The sequence below is a fragment of the Salarias fasciatus genome, chromosome 6, assembly GCF_902148845.1.
Source record: "Salarias fasciatus chromosome 6, fSalaFa1.1, whole genome shotgun sequence".
Classification (NCBI taxonomy): Eukaryota; Metazoa; Chordata; class Actinopteri; order Blenniiformes; family Blenniidae; genus Salarias; species Salarias fasciatus.
The window spans coordinates 3,202,014-3,219,464 of NC_043750.1; the positions used below are offsets into that span (position 1 = coordinate 3,202,014).

Here is a 17,451-nt window from a genome sequence, read left to right on the forward strand (position 1 = left end):
AGCCTGCCGGGACAAACAGGGTCAAACACTGAACAGCCTGCCGGGACAAACAGGGTCAAACACTGAACAGCCTGCTGGACAAACAGGGTCAAACACTGAACAGCCTGCTGGACAAACAGGGTCAGCGACTGAAGTGACTAGTTATCTAGATACCTAGTTACCTAGTTACCTAGTTACCCAGTTACCTAGTTACCCCGTTACCTAGATGACAGAGAGGGCGGGGCTGCAGCTCACCTGCTCCATGATGTCCTTGACTTTGTCCTGCTCACAGTCCAGGATGATCCTCCGCTCGCCGCGCAGCTCCAGGTCCTGCAGGAGGACCAGAGACCAGCGTGACCGGGGGGGGGGCGGGGGGCTCTAGAGGGAGGGGGGGAGGGTGTGTATGTGTGTGTGCGTGTGTGCGTGTGTGTGTGTGTGTGAGAGAGAGAGTGGGACCTGGAACAGGGAGCGGTACGCTTCGTCCTTCCTCTCGTCTTTCAGGTTTCCCACATTGATCGCCGTGACGACCCCACTTCTTCTCTGCTGCAGTGTCCAGGGATGACCTGCAGGGTGGAGAGGCCTGCACACACACACATACACACACACACACACACACACACACTGAAATGGCAGAAAACCAACAGAACACACTGATGCCTTCAAACATTAAATAATAAACCGGACGAGTTCGCTGCTTCCAGCCTCAGTGGCGCCGAGGCGGGGACTCAGAGGGGCTGATGGGAGTTTTACTGTGACTCAAAGGCTGAGATCTTTGATTAAAACTGGTCTGTTAAAAATGTTATTAAATATGTAAAAATTATATATAACGAACCAAAAATGGCAGTGCTGTCCTCTGTCCCCCCAGGGCTGTCCTCTGTCCCCCCAGGGCTGTCTTGTCCCCCCAGGGCTGTCCTCTGTCCCCCCAGGGCTGTCTTGTCCCCCCAGGGCTGTCCTCTGTCCCCCCAGGGCTGTCTTGTCCCCCCAGGGCTGTCCTCTGTCCCCCTCCTCTCTGAGCCTCGAGGACGACTCCCACAATGCACAGCCTACAAATCGTCTCAGCTGCATGTTCTCCCTCAGCGGTTTGATCATCGATCAGAATCTAGATTCATCCTCATTAACAAAGGAAACCACACACTCTCACACACACACATAAACAAACACACACACACAAACAAGCACCCTCTGACCTCTGACCTCTGACCTCTGCCCGCTCACCTCGGTCGCTGTCGTACAGGTAGGCGAACTTCTCCCACTTGTAGTACTCCACCAGGGACACCAGGGGGCCCTTGATGTCGGGCCTCATCTGCAGGACGAACTGGTTGAGGCCGTCGGCCGGGAAGGACGGCGTGATGAAGGACACGTGCAGCGTCTCGCAGAACGACGTGATGGTGTTCACCGACTTCTTATCGTAGAAGCCGAAGATGGCGTAGACCCCCCGGGAGAACTGGGAGCAGACTGGGGGGGGGGGAAGATCACAGTCAAACATCTTCCTGTCCTCCGTCGTGTCCTGAACCTAAACCAGAACCTGAGAGAACCTGAGAGAACCTGAGAGAACCAGGACCCCGTCAGAGAACCAGGACCTCATCAGGACCCCATCAGGACCTCATCAGGACCCCATCAGGATCCCCATCAGGACCATCAGGACCCATCAGGACCTCATCAGGACCCATCAGGACCCATCAGGACCTCATCAGGACCCCATCAGGACCCATCAGGACCCATCAGGAACCCATCAGGACCCATCAGGACCTCATCAGGACCCATCAGGAACCCATCAGGACCCATCAGGACCCATCAGGAACCCATCAGGAACCCCATCAGGACCCATCAGGACCCATCAGGACCCATCAGGAACCCATCAGGACCCATCAGGACCCATCAGGACCCCATCAGGACCCCATCAGGACCCCATCAGGACCCATCAGGACCCCATCAGGACCCCATCAGGACCCATCAGGACCTCATCAGGACCCCATCAGGACCCCATAAGGACCCATCAGGACCTCATCAGGACCCCATCAGGACCCCATCAGGACCCCATCAGGACCCATCAGGACCCATCAGGACCCATCAGGACCCATCAGGACCCATCAGGACCCATCAGGACCCCATCAGGACCCATCAGGACCCCATCAGGACCCATCAGGACCCATCAGGACCCCATCAGGACCCATCAGGACCCATCAGGACCCCATCAGGACCCATCAGGACCCATCAGGACCCCATCAGGACCCCATCAGGACCTATCAGGACCCATCAGGACCCATCAGGACCCCATCAGGACCTATCAGGACCCCATCAGGACCCATCAGGACCCCATCAGGACCCATCAGGACCCATCAGGACCCCATCAGGACCCCATCAGGACCTATCAGGACCCATCAGGACCCATCAGGACCCATCAGGACCTATCAGGACCCATCAGGACCCATCAGGACCCATCACCACCACAGCAGCTTCACTGCTCTCAGGCTTCAAAGCTCCGATCTGGACTCAGAGGTCCAACAGAGTCTGCTTCCCCAAACCAGACCAGGACCTGACCCTCAGCCAGTCCTGGTCCTGAACCTCAGCCAGGGCCTCGGATCTGGAAGTTCTGACCCTCATCCTGTCGCTTTACAGTCAGCTGCAAACCGCCCCAGTGCATGATGGTCCAGGTTCCATGAAGCCAGCAGAACAACATCATCTGCAGAAAGCAGAGATGAAGTCCTCCAGTCCCTGAGCCGGACCCCCTCTGGGTCCGAGGTGTGGGGGGGGGGCGGGGGGGACGAGAACGAGGGCCGTCTTGTGTCCATTCAGGGAGTGTGTGTGGTCGAGGGCCTGGGGTGTGTGTGTGTGTGTGTGTGTGTGTGTGTGGTGTGTGTGTGTGTGTGTGTGGTGTGTGTGCGGGCCGGATTGGACGGTTCAGCGGGCCGGATTCGGCCTGCGGGCCACCATTTGATGATCCCTGCTGTAAAGTGAACTGGGACCGTGTCTCGGTCCCTGAACGCATCGCTGTGACCTTGAGGGAGGGAAGAGTTGGGGATTTTCCCAGCCGGACCTAATGCACCACGGCCGACAGAACCTGATCTCAGGACCTCAGCTCCGGGTTCAGAACCAGACCGAGGAGACCAGGTCCGTTAGCGCCGTTAGCATGCTAGCCGTTAGCATGCTAGCTGTTAGCATGCTAGCTGTTAGCATGCTAGCTGTTAGCATGCAGCGCCCGGCCTCCCTCGGCCCCAAACGCTTCAACAACATGACCTGATGAAACACGTCCTGAATGGAACCGCAGAACCGCAGAACCCTGGACGGGTGGAGGGTCAGGGGCACCGGGTGGGGGACAGGGGGACAGCGGGACAGTGGACCGGGGGACGGGGACAGGGGACGCGGTGACAGGGGAAAGTGGGACCGGGCGCGACGGGGGATAGGTGGACAGTGGGACGGGGGACAGTGGGACAGTGGGATGGGGACAGGGTGACGGGGACAGGGGACAGCGGACGGGACAGTGGGACGGGGCAGTGGGACAGGTCGATGGGGGACAGGGGGACAGTGGGACAGTAGGAAAGGGGGGCAGGGGGACAGTGGGACAGCGGGACGGGACAGCGGGTAGTGGGACAGGGGACAGGGGGGCGGGGGACAGGGAGACAGTGGACAGGGGGAAGGCGGGACAGTAGGAAAGGCGGACGGGACAGTGGGACGGACGGCGGGACAGTGGGACAAGGTCGACGGGGGACAGTGGGGACAGGAGGACAGTAGGAAAGGGGGGACAGGGGGACAGTGGGACGGGGACAGGTAGGAAAGGGGGACAGGGGGACAGTGGGACGGGGGACAGTAGGAAAGGGGGGACGGCCGAGTCCCGGAGCTGAATCCAGGAAGTCCTCACTTCAAAGCACAGTGTGGGAGGCCGTGATGAGACGGAGAATGGGTGAGGCGCAGGACGAACACCACGTCACATGACTGCCCTTGAGCAACACTCGGGCAGCTCTGAATACACAGAAATCAGGCCTTGACCTATTTACTGAGCATAACGGACCAAAGCCTGGAACCCGGAACGCGACCCGCTGCTGGCCCAAGCCGACACCAGACACGAGGACAGAACGGACGGAACGCTTTACAAGACAAAGACACAGAAGACACGGGAAGAAGACCTGGTCCTGGTCCTGGTCCTCGTCTCTTCTGCAGCCGTCAGGGAAGAGAACCCTCCACTCACAGCAGAGAAAAACTGAGAACGCTTCTGTTACCTGAGCGTGGACGGACGGACAGACGGATGGACAGATGGGCAGTGGACAGCTGGACGGATGGATGGATGGACGGATGGATGGATGGACGATGGATGGATCGGATGGAGGACCCAGAGACCCTGGTGCAGCTGGAAGCGGTCTCTCCTGAGGTGGCTGGCGGAGAGCAGGACGCAGCAGCTCAGTGGAACCGGAACAGGACCGGAGGAGACCCGGAGGAGACCCGGAGCAGGACCGGAGCAGGACCGGAGCAGGACCTGGAGCAGGACCTGGAGCAGGACCGGAGCAGACCCGAGCAGGACCGGAGCAGGACCGTGCAGGAACCAGGGTGAGGACATGAGACATGCAGAAAGAGACACTGATTCAGAGGGACACCAGGGGGCGCTACAGGCCGTCCCCTCGCACTGTGGACCAGCGCCTGTCCAGGGGACACAGTGCTGTGTCCCGCCGCCCCGGCCCTCCAGTGGGTCTCAGGTCTTCACACTCCGAACACCAGGGGGCGATCACTGTCCAAAGAGCAGGAAGACCTCTGGCTCTGGGCGGAGTCTGGAGCTACTGGGCGGAGTCTGTCGTCAGTGGGAGGAGTCTGTAGTCAGTGGGCGAGTCTGTAGTCAGTGGGCGGAGTCTGTAGTCAGTGGGCGGAGCCTGCAAGCTGCTGCTGTCCTGAGGCAGACTGATGGAGGCTGAAATTGCACCACCAGCTCCCTCTCACTGCTCCCCTGTGGTCACCTGTCAGCAGTGGGATCGAACCCGGGCACTTCTGCCGCCCGGCCCTGAGGCCATCCACTGCGCCCGCCCCCCGCCCCGCTGCTCCGCCCTGGCAGCGCCCCCCGGAGGACGCGGTACTCACAGCAGTTGGTGACGGCGAAGCTGTTGGCCACCTCCAGGTTGTCGATGTGCGGCGTCAGCCGGAAGTCCGCCATGCCGAACTGCACCATGCCCACCCTGAACGCACTGTACTCCTGGTCCGCCCCCCGGGGGAACAGCCCGCCTGCAAGACAAGAGGAGCGGTCAGAGCGCCGCTCCACCCGCCAACAGCCAGAGCGCCGCTCCACCCGCCAACAGCCAGAGCGCCGCTCCACCCGCCAACAGCCAGAGCGCCGCTCCACCCGCCAACAGCCAGAGCGCCGCTCCACCAACCAGCAGCCAGAGCGCCGCTCCACCAACCAGCAGCCAGAGCGCCGCTCCACCAACAGCAGCCAGAGCGCCGCTCCACCAACCAGCAGCCAGCAGCCAGAGCGCCGCTCCACCAACCAGCAGCCAGAGCGCCGCTCCACCAACCAGCAGCCAGAGCGCCGCTCCACCAACCAGCAGCCAGAGCGCCGCTCCACCAACCAGCAGCCAGCAGTCAGAGCGCCGCTCCACCAACCAGCAGCCAGCAGTCAGAGCGCCGCTACACCCGCCAGCAGCCAGAGCGCCGCTCCACCAACCAGCAGCCAGCAGTCAGAGCGCCGCTCCACCCGCCAGCAGCCAGAGCGCCGCTCCACCCGCCAACAGCCAGAGCGCCGCTCCACCCGCCAACAGCCAGAGCGCCGCTTCACCAACCAGCAGTCAGAGCGCCGCTCCACCAACCAGCAGCCAGCAGTCAGAGCGCCGCTCCACCCGCCAACAGCCAGAGCGCCGCTCCACCAACCAGCAGCCAGCAGTCAGAGCGCCGCTCCACCCGCCAGCAGCCAGAGCGCCGCTCCACCCGCAACAGCCAGAGCGCCGCTCCACCCGCCAACAGCCAGAGCGCCGCTCCACCAACCAGCAGTCAGAGCGCCGCTCCACCCGCCAACAGCCAGAGCGCCGCTCCACCCGCCAACAGCCAGAGCGCCGCTCACCCGCCAACAGCCTGAGCGCCGCTCCACCCGCCAGCAGCCAGAGCGCCGCTCCACCAACCAGCAGCCAGAGCGCCGCTCCACCAACCAGCAGCCAGAGCGCCGCTCCACCAACCAGCAGCCAGCAGTCAGAGCGCCGCTCCAACAACCAGCAGCCAGCAGTCAGAGCGCCGCTCCAACAACCAGCAGCCAGAGCGCCGCTCCACCAACCAGCAGTCAGAGCGCCGCTCCACCCGCCAGAGCGCCGAGTGACTGGGCGGATTGCAGGGTTCCAGCAGCTCAAGGTATAAAAGTGAAGTGAAAATTTCAAAGCCCAACCAGCACAGAAAAGTTAGATATAACTTGAATAGCGTAAGTCCTCTTCTAGCAGCCGGGGCTTTTCTTTCTCTCAGCTGCTCCGGGCTTTTAATGGAAGGAGGCTTGCATAAGAGAGAGGCTGATGTTTTGAAATTTTCAAAAAGAGCAGAAAGATCTTTTGTGTCAGTTTGACCCAGTATAATGTGCTGTAAATTTACTTTTTCAATCGATCTGAATGAAATTAAATCTCAACATGGAGTTTAATGTTTTCTGTCCCTCCGCCATTTTTACCAGACGCATGTAATACACCCAGTGGCCACACCAGGAGGACTGGCGCTGTAGCACAGACTACTGTCAGTACAGCGCCATAGCGCTTCACAGAAAAAAGAAAGAAAAAAAGGTCATTAAAGGAGACGGTTTTAATGGAATGCAGATCATTATTGGAGGATTTACGGTGGACATTTAGGACAGATGTCATTAAATCAGATAGAAACTGACCGACTTCAGCAAATATGAATATAATGAAATTCTGACTTTGGTTTTCCAGAAGAAAAGGCTGCGAAGCGTCGGGTGTTGTGCAGAGCACGCTACGCTACCATCGCTAGCAGAGCACGCTACGCTACCATCGCTAGCAGAGCGACGCGCACGCTACGCTACCATCGCTAGCAGAGCACGCGCACGCTACGCTACCATCGCTAGCAGAGCACGCTACGCTACCATCGCTAGCAGAGCACGCGCACGCTACGCTACCATCGCTAGCAGAGCACGCTACGCTACCATCGCTAGCAGAGCACGCGCACGCTACGCTACCATCGTTAGCAGAGCACGCTACGCTACCATCGCTAGCAGAGCACGCGCACGCTACGCTACCATCGCTAGCAGAGCACGCTACGCTACCATCGCTAGCAGAGCACGCGCACGCTATGCTACCATCGCTAGCAGAGCACGCTACGCTACCATCGCTAGCAGAGCACGCTACGCTACCATTGCTAGCAGAGCACGCTACGCTACCATCGCTAGCAGAGCACGCGCACGCTACGCTACCATCGCTAGCAGAGCACGCTACGCTACCATCGCTAGCAGAGCACGCTACGCTACCATCGCTAGCAGAGCACGCGCACGCTACGCTACCATCGCTAGCAGAGCACGCTACGCTACCATCGCTAGCAGAGCACGCGCACGCTACGCTACCATCGCTAGCAGAGCACGCGCACGCTATGCTACCATCGCTAGCAGAGCACGCTACGCTACCATCGCTAGCAGAGCACGCTACGCTACCATTGCTAGCAGAGCACGCGCACGCTACGCTACCATCGCTAGCAGAGCACGCTACGCTACCATCGCTAGCAGAGCACACGCACGCTACGCTACCATCGCTAGCAGAGCACGCTAAGCTACCATCACTAGCAGAACATGCTACGCTAGCATCGCTAGCAGAGCACGCTACGCTACCATCGCTAGCAGAGCACGCTACGCTAGCATCGCTAGCCGAGCACGCTACGTTAGCATCGCTAGCAGAGCACGCTACGCTACCATCGCTAGCAGAGCACGCTATGCTAGCATCGCTAGCAGAGCACGTTACGCTAGCATCGCTCCATCACAGGGTGATGCTAGCAGCATGCGACTGAATGCGTTCATTACAGGATCGCTCATAAACGGGTTCGTATAGCTTCAGTGATCGTAAACTGAACCGCTGTATGTCCGCTGTGTCTCTGGCTGCCGCACTGGGTTGGAGTTTTTATTTGTGAACGGCGCTCCACAGTTTAACTTTGTTGAAGAGAGCGCCAGATTGTCAAAGAGCCTCCAGACGAAAACCCGGCTCAACAGCTGAAAACCTCCCAAACCTGGCAAACACAGCCGCTACAGCGCCGCTCCACGTCCACACTGCACAGCATGAGAAAGGAAGACGGAGAGAAACAGCTGAACTGATTATAAACTGACAACTTCATTTTTAATGAGCTCAGGAAAGTGAATGAATGAATGAATGAATGAATGAATGAATGAATGAATGAATGAATGATGAGCATAAATACTGAATGCTGAAAGTTAAGAGTTTCATGAAATAAAATGCAGCAGAGTGAAACGCTAAACCAGGAGGAAGCCGTCTGTGACGGAGAACCCCCGACTCGAGCCGCTGCAGAGCCGACCGCTGCACGCCGCCGCCGGCGGACCCCACACGTCCTCAACCCTCCTGAAGGAGGCGGCAGAGTCCGGCACCCCCGGGTTCAACCCCCCCATCCAGCCTTTCAGCCTGAGGCAGGCTGTGAGCTGACCTCTGATCGCTGGGTTCCTCCAGCCGCCCCCCCCCCCCCCCCCCAGTTATGATCCATTTTCTTCCGTCTCCATCACAGGTGCATCGGAGTGGAAAAGAAGAGGAAGAAAAGCTTCCAGTGCGTTCTCTCTGGGCCCGGCGGCGGCGGTGGCGGCGGCGCTGGCAGAATGGGGTCAGTGTGTTCGCCCCGAGCCGAGGCCGGAGCCGAGGCGGCGGCCGGCCGCTGCAGCCGCCCGCGGCGAGGCAGGGTCATGTGACCGACACGTCTTCTCACGCTCGCTGGAAACAAGGCCAGGACCGACGGACCTCACCAACATGGCCGCCCTCAGCCCGGGACCGACGGACCTCACCAACATGGCCGCCCTCAGCCCGGGACCGACGGACCTCACCAACATGGCCGCCCTCAGACCGGGGACGAGACTGCTGCAGGTCCAGGTCCTCACAGTGGACCGCCACAGGCCGGCGCTACAGAGGGACTCGGTACGGTGGCCCACAGAGGACAATACAACCGCCAGCACACGACACAACAGCCACAACGCAACAGAAATAAACACAACACAACAGCAACAATGCAAAGCAGAAGCTGTTGTGGCAACAGAAAAAACAACACAACAGAAAACACAATGCAAAGCAAACGCCACGGCACAACTGCAGAAAACACAACATGACAGCAACAACGCAAAAGCAAAACACACACAGCTAAAGCAGCACATAAAACCATCAGGACCAGAACCAGGACCAGGACCAGGACCAGAACCAGAACCAGAACCAGCACCAGAACCAGCACCAGAACCAGCACCAGAACCAGGATCAGGATCAGGACCAGAACCAGCACCAGGACCAGGACCAGGACCAGCACCAGAACCAGAACCAGAATCAGGACCAGAGCCAGGATCAGGATCAGGATCAGAACCAGAACCAGAACCAGCACCAGAACCAGGATCAGGACCAGAACCAGCACCAGAACCAGGATCAGGACCAGAACCAGCACCAGGACCAGGACCAGCACCAGCACCAGAACCAGGATCAGGACCAGAGCCAGGATCAGGATCAGGATCAGAACCAGCACCAGCACCAGAACCAGGATCAGGACCAGAACCAGGACCAGGACCAGGACCAGAACCAGCACCAGCACCAGGACCAGAACCAGCACCAGGACTAGAACCAGGACCAGGATCAGGACCAGAACCAGGACCAGGACCAGAACCAGCACCAGGACCAGAACCAGCACCAGCACCAGGACCAGAACCAGCACCAGGACCAAGACCAGAACCAGGACCAGGACCAGAATCCTCCAGCGGTGGTTTCTGGATGACCCTCCTGTCTGCCTGTGTGGAGGTTCAGGTCCTCAGAGGAACATCCTCCACACACACTTCCAACATGGAGGCAGCGCCGGGCCAGCAGGGCGGCGCCACCCGCCACGCCGGTCAACCAGTGATCCAGAGGGGCTCTGCTCCGGGTCCGGGTCCGGGACCGGGTCCAGGTCCAGGGGCAGCGGGATGAGAAAAACCAGGCAGGCTGGAAAACACCGTTTCCAGAACGTGGCTGCTCTCAGACCAGGACGGGGACCGTGGTCCAGACGGCGGCGGTTCTGCTCGGGACGGCCAGGCTGAAGACACAGCCCACGAAGCTCCGCCTTCTGGCCGGAACCAGGATGAACTTCCTCTCTCTGTTCTGGGGGGAAGCAGAGTCGGTCCAGCGGGTCGGTCCAGCGGGTCGGTCCAGCGGGTCACACCTAACACACACCTGACCAACACACACCTGACCAACACACAAATGTGCGACTAGCAATGGAAACAAAATGCAACTGAAGAGGAAAACCTGCTGGTTCAGGGTCTGGTCAATGTGTGAGGAGCTCATCGTCACAAAGAACTACTGAAGAACCCGGAGAACCTGAAGAACCTGAACAGCAGGCTGGGTCTGGTGTTACGGATCAACTGGGTCCGGCGTTACGGATCAACTGGGTCCGGCGTTACGGATCAACTGGGTCTGGTGTTACGGATCAACTGGGTCTGGTGTTACGGATCAACTGGGTCTGGCGTTACGGATCAACTGGGTCCGGCGTTACGGATCAACTGGGTCCGGCGTTACGGATCAACTGGGTCCGGCGTTACGGATCAACTGGGTCTGGCGTTACGGATCAACTGGGTCCGGCGTTACGGATCAACTGGGTCTGGTGTTACGGATCAACTGGGTCTGGCGTTACGGATCAACTGGGTCTGGCGTTACGGATCAACTGGGTCCGGCGTTACGGATCAACTGGGTCCGGCGTTACGGATCAACTGGGTCTGGTGTTACGGATCAACTGGGTCCGGCGTTACGGAGCAACTGGGTCCGGTGTTACGGATCAACTGGGTCCGGCGTTACGGATCAACTGGGTCTGGTGTTACGGATCAACTGGGTCTGGTGTTACGGATCAACTGGGTCCGGTGTTACGGATCAACTGGGTCTGGTGTTACGGATCAACTGGGTCTGGTGTTACGGATCAACTGGGTCCGGCGTTACGGATCAACTGGGTCCGGAGTTACGGATCAACTGGGTCCGGTGTTACGGATCAACTGGGTCCGGTGTTACGGATCAACTGGGTCCGGTGTTACGGATCAACTGGGTCCGGTGTTACGGATCAACTGGGTCTGGTGTTACGGATCAACTGGGTCCGGTGTTACGGATCAACTGGGTCTGGTGTAGACTGGTGACTGACCTCCAGTCGCTGCTCGTAGCAGGAGACAATAAAATAAGAATATGATAAAACTCTTGACGGAACGGTCTGAAGACGTCCTGGACTTCGTCCTCTGTCTCATGTCTCATGTCTCTGTCCTCTCCAGGTCTCCAGACTGACTGAATTCAGCAGTTTGTCGTTTTTCATGTCGCTGCATCCTGTTGTCTCGTCCTCCACCAGTCTCCAAATGTCTTCCTGGAGACGGGACTCTGCAGTCCCGCTGTTGGACACAGGAGACATCAGGACAGTGCTGCTGTCTGCCGGCCGTCCTCCTCCCGGACCGTCTAAAGCGGGCCCTGCAGGTGAACAGGTTGTCGCCAGGACTCCAACACGTCGGGCTTTCCAAGCCTCTCTATCGCCGCCTCCGTCCATTCCCGGCGGGTTTAGCCGGTTTTCCCGGCGCCACTTGAACCCAGAGTTAGAGCTGTCACCATGATTACAATATTCACCAATCGCAATTATTTACATATTCGAGATTATTTATTTATTTATTTATTTATTTTCATTTTATTTTAGGCCGGCTTCCGGTTGGGCCCGGTATGGCGCACAGGCCTCGTCAGTATGATAGTTTTCCTTTCCATGAGTCAAAACCTCGATAGGGTGAGGCCGAGATAACTGACAGGGATCTGGTTCAGGTCCAGGACGGGCCAAAGGGCTTGCTGTTTCTTTCTTTTTTTTTTTTTTTTGGTGGGGGGCCTGGCTGTCACTGTAATTTCCTGTTTAACAGCACACAGCTGTTCACACTGTAGCAGCTAAATATTGAAGTTGTTTTTCCATTTAAAGCTGTGAAAGCCGAAGAGGTTCAGCCTGAGCTGTTTTCACTCCGAACAGCCAAAAAGGTGAAAACATTGTTTACTGTCTCTACAGACGCTCGCTCACTGTCCTCCCTCCGTCTTTTTATTTCAAAACCTGAAAGGTAAAAAACGCTGTTGTCTCCGTGGTTCTGCTCCGGCTGTTTGCTTGGTACTGACTGAATGTGCGGGCTGGCTGTTCCCTCCACGGCTCCCCTGCTCCGTCGGTGGGAATCTGTTGAAGAATGTCAAAGACACTTCTCTTCTGACCACTGATCTGCGCACGGCAGGGCACGTGAACGCGTTACTGCTTCCTTAACGCCGACAGATATAGATTAAGTTATAATAAATCATAGTTGATGAATTGTAAAATTATTACTGTAAATTATGCTTTTTGCAAAATTCTTGCAAAAAAAAAATAAAAAATCCCTGTGTGTCCCCGGCTGGGGGAGGACCATCGTTACAGGGTACTTTTGAATTCATTATTGTATTTTGCGCATAATGCGATTATCGCGATTAATCACAGAAAAATTATGCGATTAATCACAATTAAGACATGTAATCGTTGCCCAGCACTAAGAAGTCAAAGAAAGCTTCTGTCTGACCTGCACGGTAATTTCCAACGGCTTCAGCCTGAAAGGCTTCAGTGCTGCAGCAGCCTGGTGACGATAAATCCTCTGAAGGAACCAGAACTGACTCATGTCTTCATTTCGTGATGTTGAAAACATTAAAGTGTACAGTACAGCACAAAATGTGTATTATTAAAGCTGATTCTAATATAATAATACACTATAAAGAAAAAAAACAGACAATATATTCGTCAATCACAATTATTTGTCTGACAATGAATCGTCTCCAAAAATTCCAAATCGTGACGGCCCTACCCGGAGACCGGTCACTCTGGGAGGCGCTGAGCTGCGTCGCTATAAAGAAAAGAAATTCATGTTTGTCATGTTTCAGGTGCTGATGCTTCCTGGGGCCGCTGCAGAGAGCCTGAAGAGCCACGGGTTGAACACCGCTGATCTAGATGGTTCCGGAGCGCCCCTTGCTTACGGCGGAGGTGGCGTCCTCTCCAGACCAGCCCCCACCCTGCCGCAGAGCTCGGGACCGGTTCATGTTAAACCGGACGGACCGTGTTCCGGTGCCTGAACGCCTCCTGGTGCCTGAGGGAGTGGAGGAGTTGGGATTCTCCCAGCCGCACCTGAACGCAGCATGCATAGGAGCGGTTAGCGTCGGTAGCTAGCATGTCTAGAGAGCGCTGGAAAGCACGGCTCCGCGTTTCACAAAGCAACGCAGATTCCAGGAAAACGTCTGGTCCCAGGAAGATCCGGGTTCAGAACCAGATGTTCAGAACCAGATGTTCAGAACCAGATGTTCAGAACCAGGACTCTCCAGGCTGAGCAGCGACCGGCCTCAAAACTCGGGTCTCAGGTCCCGTCCTGCAGAGGGTTCTCCGGGCGTCCCGCTGGCTCAGTGGAGCTGCCACTCGTCCCAGTCCCCCCAGAACCCCGGCGCTCCGTCTCCATCCGGAACCGTGGAGGTTCTGAGCGTCTCCGGCGGGTCAGAGGATGGGTGGAGCTGGACAACACTCTGGACACGTTCTAAAGACTACAGTTGTTCTGATTCCGATACCAGGATCGGAAATTGTGCCAAACTGCTGAAAATGCTGCATCAGTATCAGCGGCTCCTGGAGTCCTGGAGTCCAGGTCCCGATCCGAGACCACGTCATTTATTGAATTAGTAATAATTTGTTTACTGGCTAGCTCCGTTAGCTCCATTAGCTCCGTTAGGTCCATTAGCTCCATTAGGTCCGTTAGCTCCATTAGCTTCGTTAGCTCCATTAGCTCCGTTAGCTCTGTTAGCTCCATTTGCTCTGTTAAATCTGTTAGGTCCATTAGCTCCGTTAGTGCCGTTAGCGCCATTAGCTCCGTTAGCTCCATTAGCTCCGTTAGCTCCATTAGCTCCGTTAGCTCCATTAGCTCCGTTAGCTCCATTAGCTCTGTTAGCTCCATTAGCTCCGTTAGCTCCGTTAGCTCCGTTAGCTCCATTAGCTCCGTTACCTCCGTTACCTCCGTTAGCTCCGTTAGCTCCGTTAGCTCCATTAGGTCCATTGGCTCTGTTAGCTCCATTAGCTCCGTTAGGTCCATTAGCTCTGTTAGCTCCATTAGCTCCGTTAGTGCCGTTAGCTCCGTTTGCTCATTAACTCCGTTAACTCCGTAGCTCCATTAGCTCCGTTAACTCCGTTAGCTCCATTAGCTCCGTTAGGTCCATTAGCCCCATTAGCTCCATTAGCTCTAATAGCTCCATTAGCTCCGTTAGGTCCATTAGCTCCATTAGCTCCGTTAGCTCCATTAGCTCCGTTAGTGCCGTTAGCGCCATTAGCTCCGTTAGCTCATTAACTCTGTTAACTCCGTTAGCTCCATTAGCTCCGTTAGCTCCATTAGCTCTGTTAGCTCCATTAGCTCCGTTAGCTCCGTTAGCTCCGTTAGCTCCATTAGCTCCGTTACCTCCGTTACCTCCGTTAGCTCCGTTAGCTCCGTTAGCTCCATTAGCTCCGTTACCTCCGTTAGCTCCATTAGCTTCGTTAGCTCCATTAGCTCCGTTAGCTCTGTTAGCTCCATTTGCTCTGTTAACTCTGTTAGGTCCATTAGCTTCGTTAGTGCCGTTAGCGCCATTAGCTCCGCTAGCTCCGTTAGCTCCATTAGCTCCGTTAGCTCCGTTAGTGCCGTTAGCTCCATTAGCTCATTAGCTCCGTTAACTCCGTTAGCTCCATTAGCTCCGTTAACTCCGTTAGCGCCGTTAGCTCCGTTAACTCCGTTAGCGCCGTTAGCTCCGTTAACTCCGTTAGCTCCATTAGCTCTGTTAGCTCTGTTAGCGCCGTTAGCTCGGACACAGTTCTTTGTGCCGCTGCTGCAGCTCGATGTTTTTACCAAGGAGGAAGAAGGGATCAGGAGACGCTCAGCGCCGTAAAGAAGCTTATTTTGATTTGATTTGATTTGATTTGATTTATTTGGATCCCCATTAGCATGGCAGTGCCAAAGCTATTCTTCCTGGGGTCCATACAACATCTTCAATGTGTCAACGCAGCCACATTATCTACAAAACAATCCATATACAAATTCCAAACAAAACAAAAACACCAAAAAATACATAACACAACAACAAACAAACAATACAAGACCGCTCCCAGGTCAGCAGAGATACACAACATTCACATCTCTTCGTAGATCCACACATATTATACACATTGGTCACACAAAAACTCAAATCTCTTTTGCCCTTTCGTCTCACACCTAAACACCCTTGAAGCAAAAAGCCCTAGTGTCACAATTCAATTAATAATGAATTTTCTGTTTACTGTGCAGCTTCTGCTCTTTGGAGTTTTATTTTTTGGAGTTTTATTTATTTATTTTTTTTTACAGGTTGGTTTTGGACCAGAACATTCTGGAATGAAATCTTAAAAGTTGCTGTTGAAGTATTTTCTTTACTGTTCTATTAAAACGCCCTGTTCATGTTACTCTTATGTTTGCACCTTAATTTAAAAAAACATTTCTAGATTTGTTTAAGAACTGTTTTCTATTGTTCTATTTAAATTCCATTTTAATGTAAAAATATTGTGTCTGCTCTTTAAGGGATTGAAATAATTATTCCTACATTAATTTAGTTCAGTGGCATTTCACTGCTGTCTTGACTCTGCTGTACTGATTCATGTTAGAGGGTTTACCCTGATCCGGGCCGCACCACCACAGAGGCGTGCCGGTCCTGCAGCCGGGGCATCGTCTTATTTAATAAGTACTGGTATCGGATCGTGACTCGGTATCGGATCGGGACTCGGTATCGGATCGGGACTCGGTATCGGATCGTGACTCGGTATCGGATCGTGACTCGGTATCGGATCGGGACTCGGTATCGGATCGGGACTCGGTATCGGATCGTGACTCGGTATAGGATCGGGACTCGGTATCGGATCGTGACTCGGTATCGGATCGGGACTCGGTATCGGATCGTGACTCGGTATCGGATCGGGACTCGGTATCGGATCGGGACTCTGTATCGGATCGGGACTCGGTATCGGATCGTGACTCGGTATCGGATCGGGACTCGGTATCGGATCGGGGCTCGGTATCGGCCGATACCACAGGAAGAGTATCGGAATTGGTTTCGGGAGGCAAAAATATCGGAACATCTCGACTAAAGACAAGATCACTTCACAGCTGACCATGGCAGCTGAACCGCTGCTAGTCTGCCGGTTCCACCCGGTTCCACCCGGTTCCTCTCGGTTCCACCCGGTCCCACCCGGTTCCTCCCGGTTCCTCCCAGTTCCCCCTGGTTCCCCCCAGTTCCTCCTGGTTCCCCCTGGTTCCTCCCGGTTCCTCCTGGTTCCCCCTGGTTCCTCCCGGTTCCCCCTGGTTCCTCCCGGTTCCTCCTGGTTCCCCCTGGTTCCTCCCGGTTCCTCCTGGTTCCCCCTGGTTCCTCCCGGTTCCCCCTGGTTCCTCCCGGTTCCTCCTGGTTCCCCCTGGTTCCTCCCGGTTCCAGCTTCAGTTATGCAGCAGGGCCCGGACTGGCAGGATTCTGATGGCTAACAAGGTTTTAAGTCTGAAATCCACTTCCTGGTTCTGTGGATCCAGGTCAGGCTGCTGGAGCCAGTCCAGCTGGACTGTCCATCACAGAGACACCCTGACACTACAGGGACATCTGTCCACGGCCTCTGCAGGAACCCGGACGCCCAGGGCATGAGGGACATGAGGGACATGAGGGACATGAGGGACATGTCCTCATCTTGTCCTCACAGCAGAAATGGAGCAGAGACCCGCCTGGGACGCTGGATCTCCATCCTGGATCACCTGCCTTCAGCAGCGCGCGCACGCTCACACACGCACGCACGCAGCACGGGCATGTCGGAGGCGAGCATGAAGAGACAAAGATGAAAAAAAATAAAATAAAAAAAGGTGAGGATGTTGACATGATGAGCCCGGTGCGGCGCGAGGAGGAGGAAGAGGAGGAGGAGGAGGGGAGGAGGAGAGGAGGAGGAGAGGAGGAGGCCGCGGCGGGAGGGTGGAGGAGGAGAGGAGGATGCAGGATGCAGGATGGAGGGTGGAGGATGGAGGATGGAGGATGGAGGGTGGAGGATGGAGGACGGAGGGTGGAGGCCCTCCGCGGCAGCAGCCTCCATCTCCGTGTGAGCGCGGGAAGAAGACGCGGGTCTCACCGATCTGCACGCTGGGAGAGCCGCACAGCGCCTCGCGCCACAGCAGCGCCAGCAGCACGAGCAGCTTCATGGCGGCGGTTCTTCTCCTCACACGATGCCTCCTGCCTCCTGCCTCACGCGCGCTGCGGGCTCATGGCGTCGCTCCGTCGG

The 17,451-nt window shown here is 56.2% G+C and overlaps 1 protein-coding gene across 1 annotated transcript in view; it reads right to left on the bottom strand.

The window, feature by feature from the left end:
• Positions 1-17,394, bottom strand: part of LOC115390422 (glutamate receptor 2-like) — a 56,205-nt gene extending 38,811 nt beyond the window's left edge. The window contains 7 exon segments of the mRNA XM_030094289.1: positions 235-309; positions 436-507; positions 509-535; positions 537-557; positions 1,193-1,434; positions 5,044-5,184; positions 17,302-17,394. Coding sequence (XP_029950149.1) covers positions 235-309; positions 436-507; positions 509-535; positions 537-557; positions 1,193-1,434; positions 5,044-5,184; positions 17,302-17,371 — 648 coding nt within the window. The 5' untranslated portion in view covers positions 17,372-17,394.
• Between the last annotated feature and the right edge of the window lie 57 nt (positions 17,395-17,451).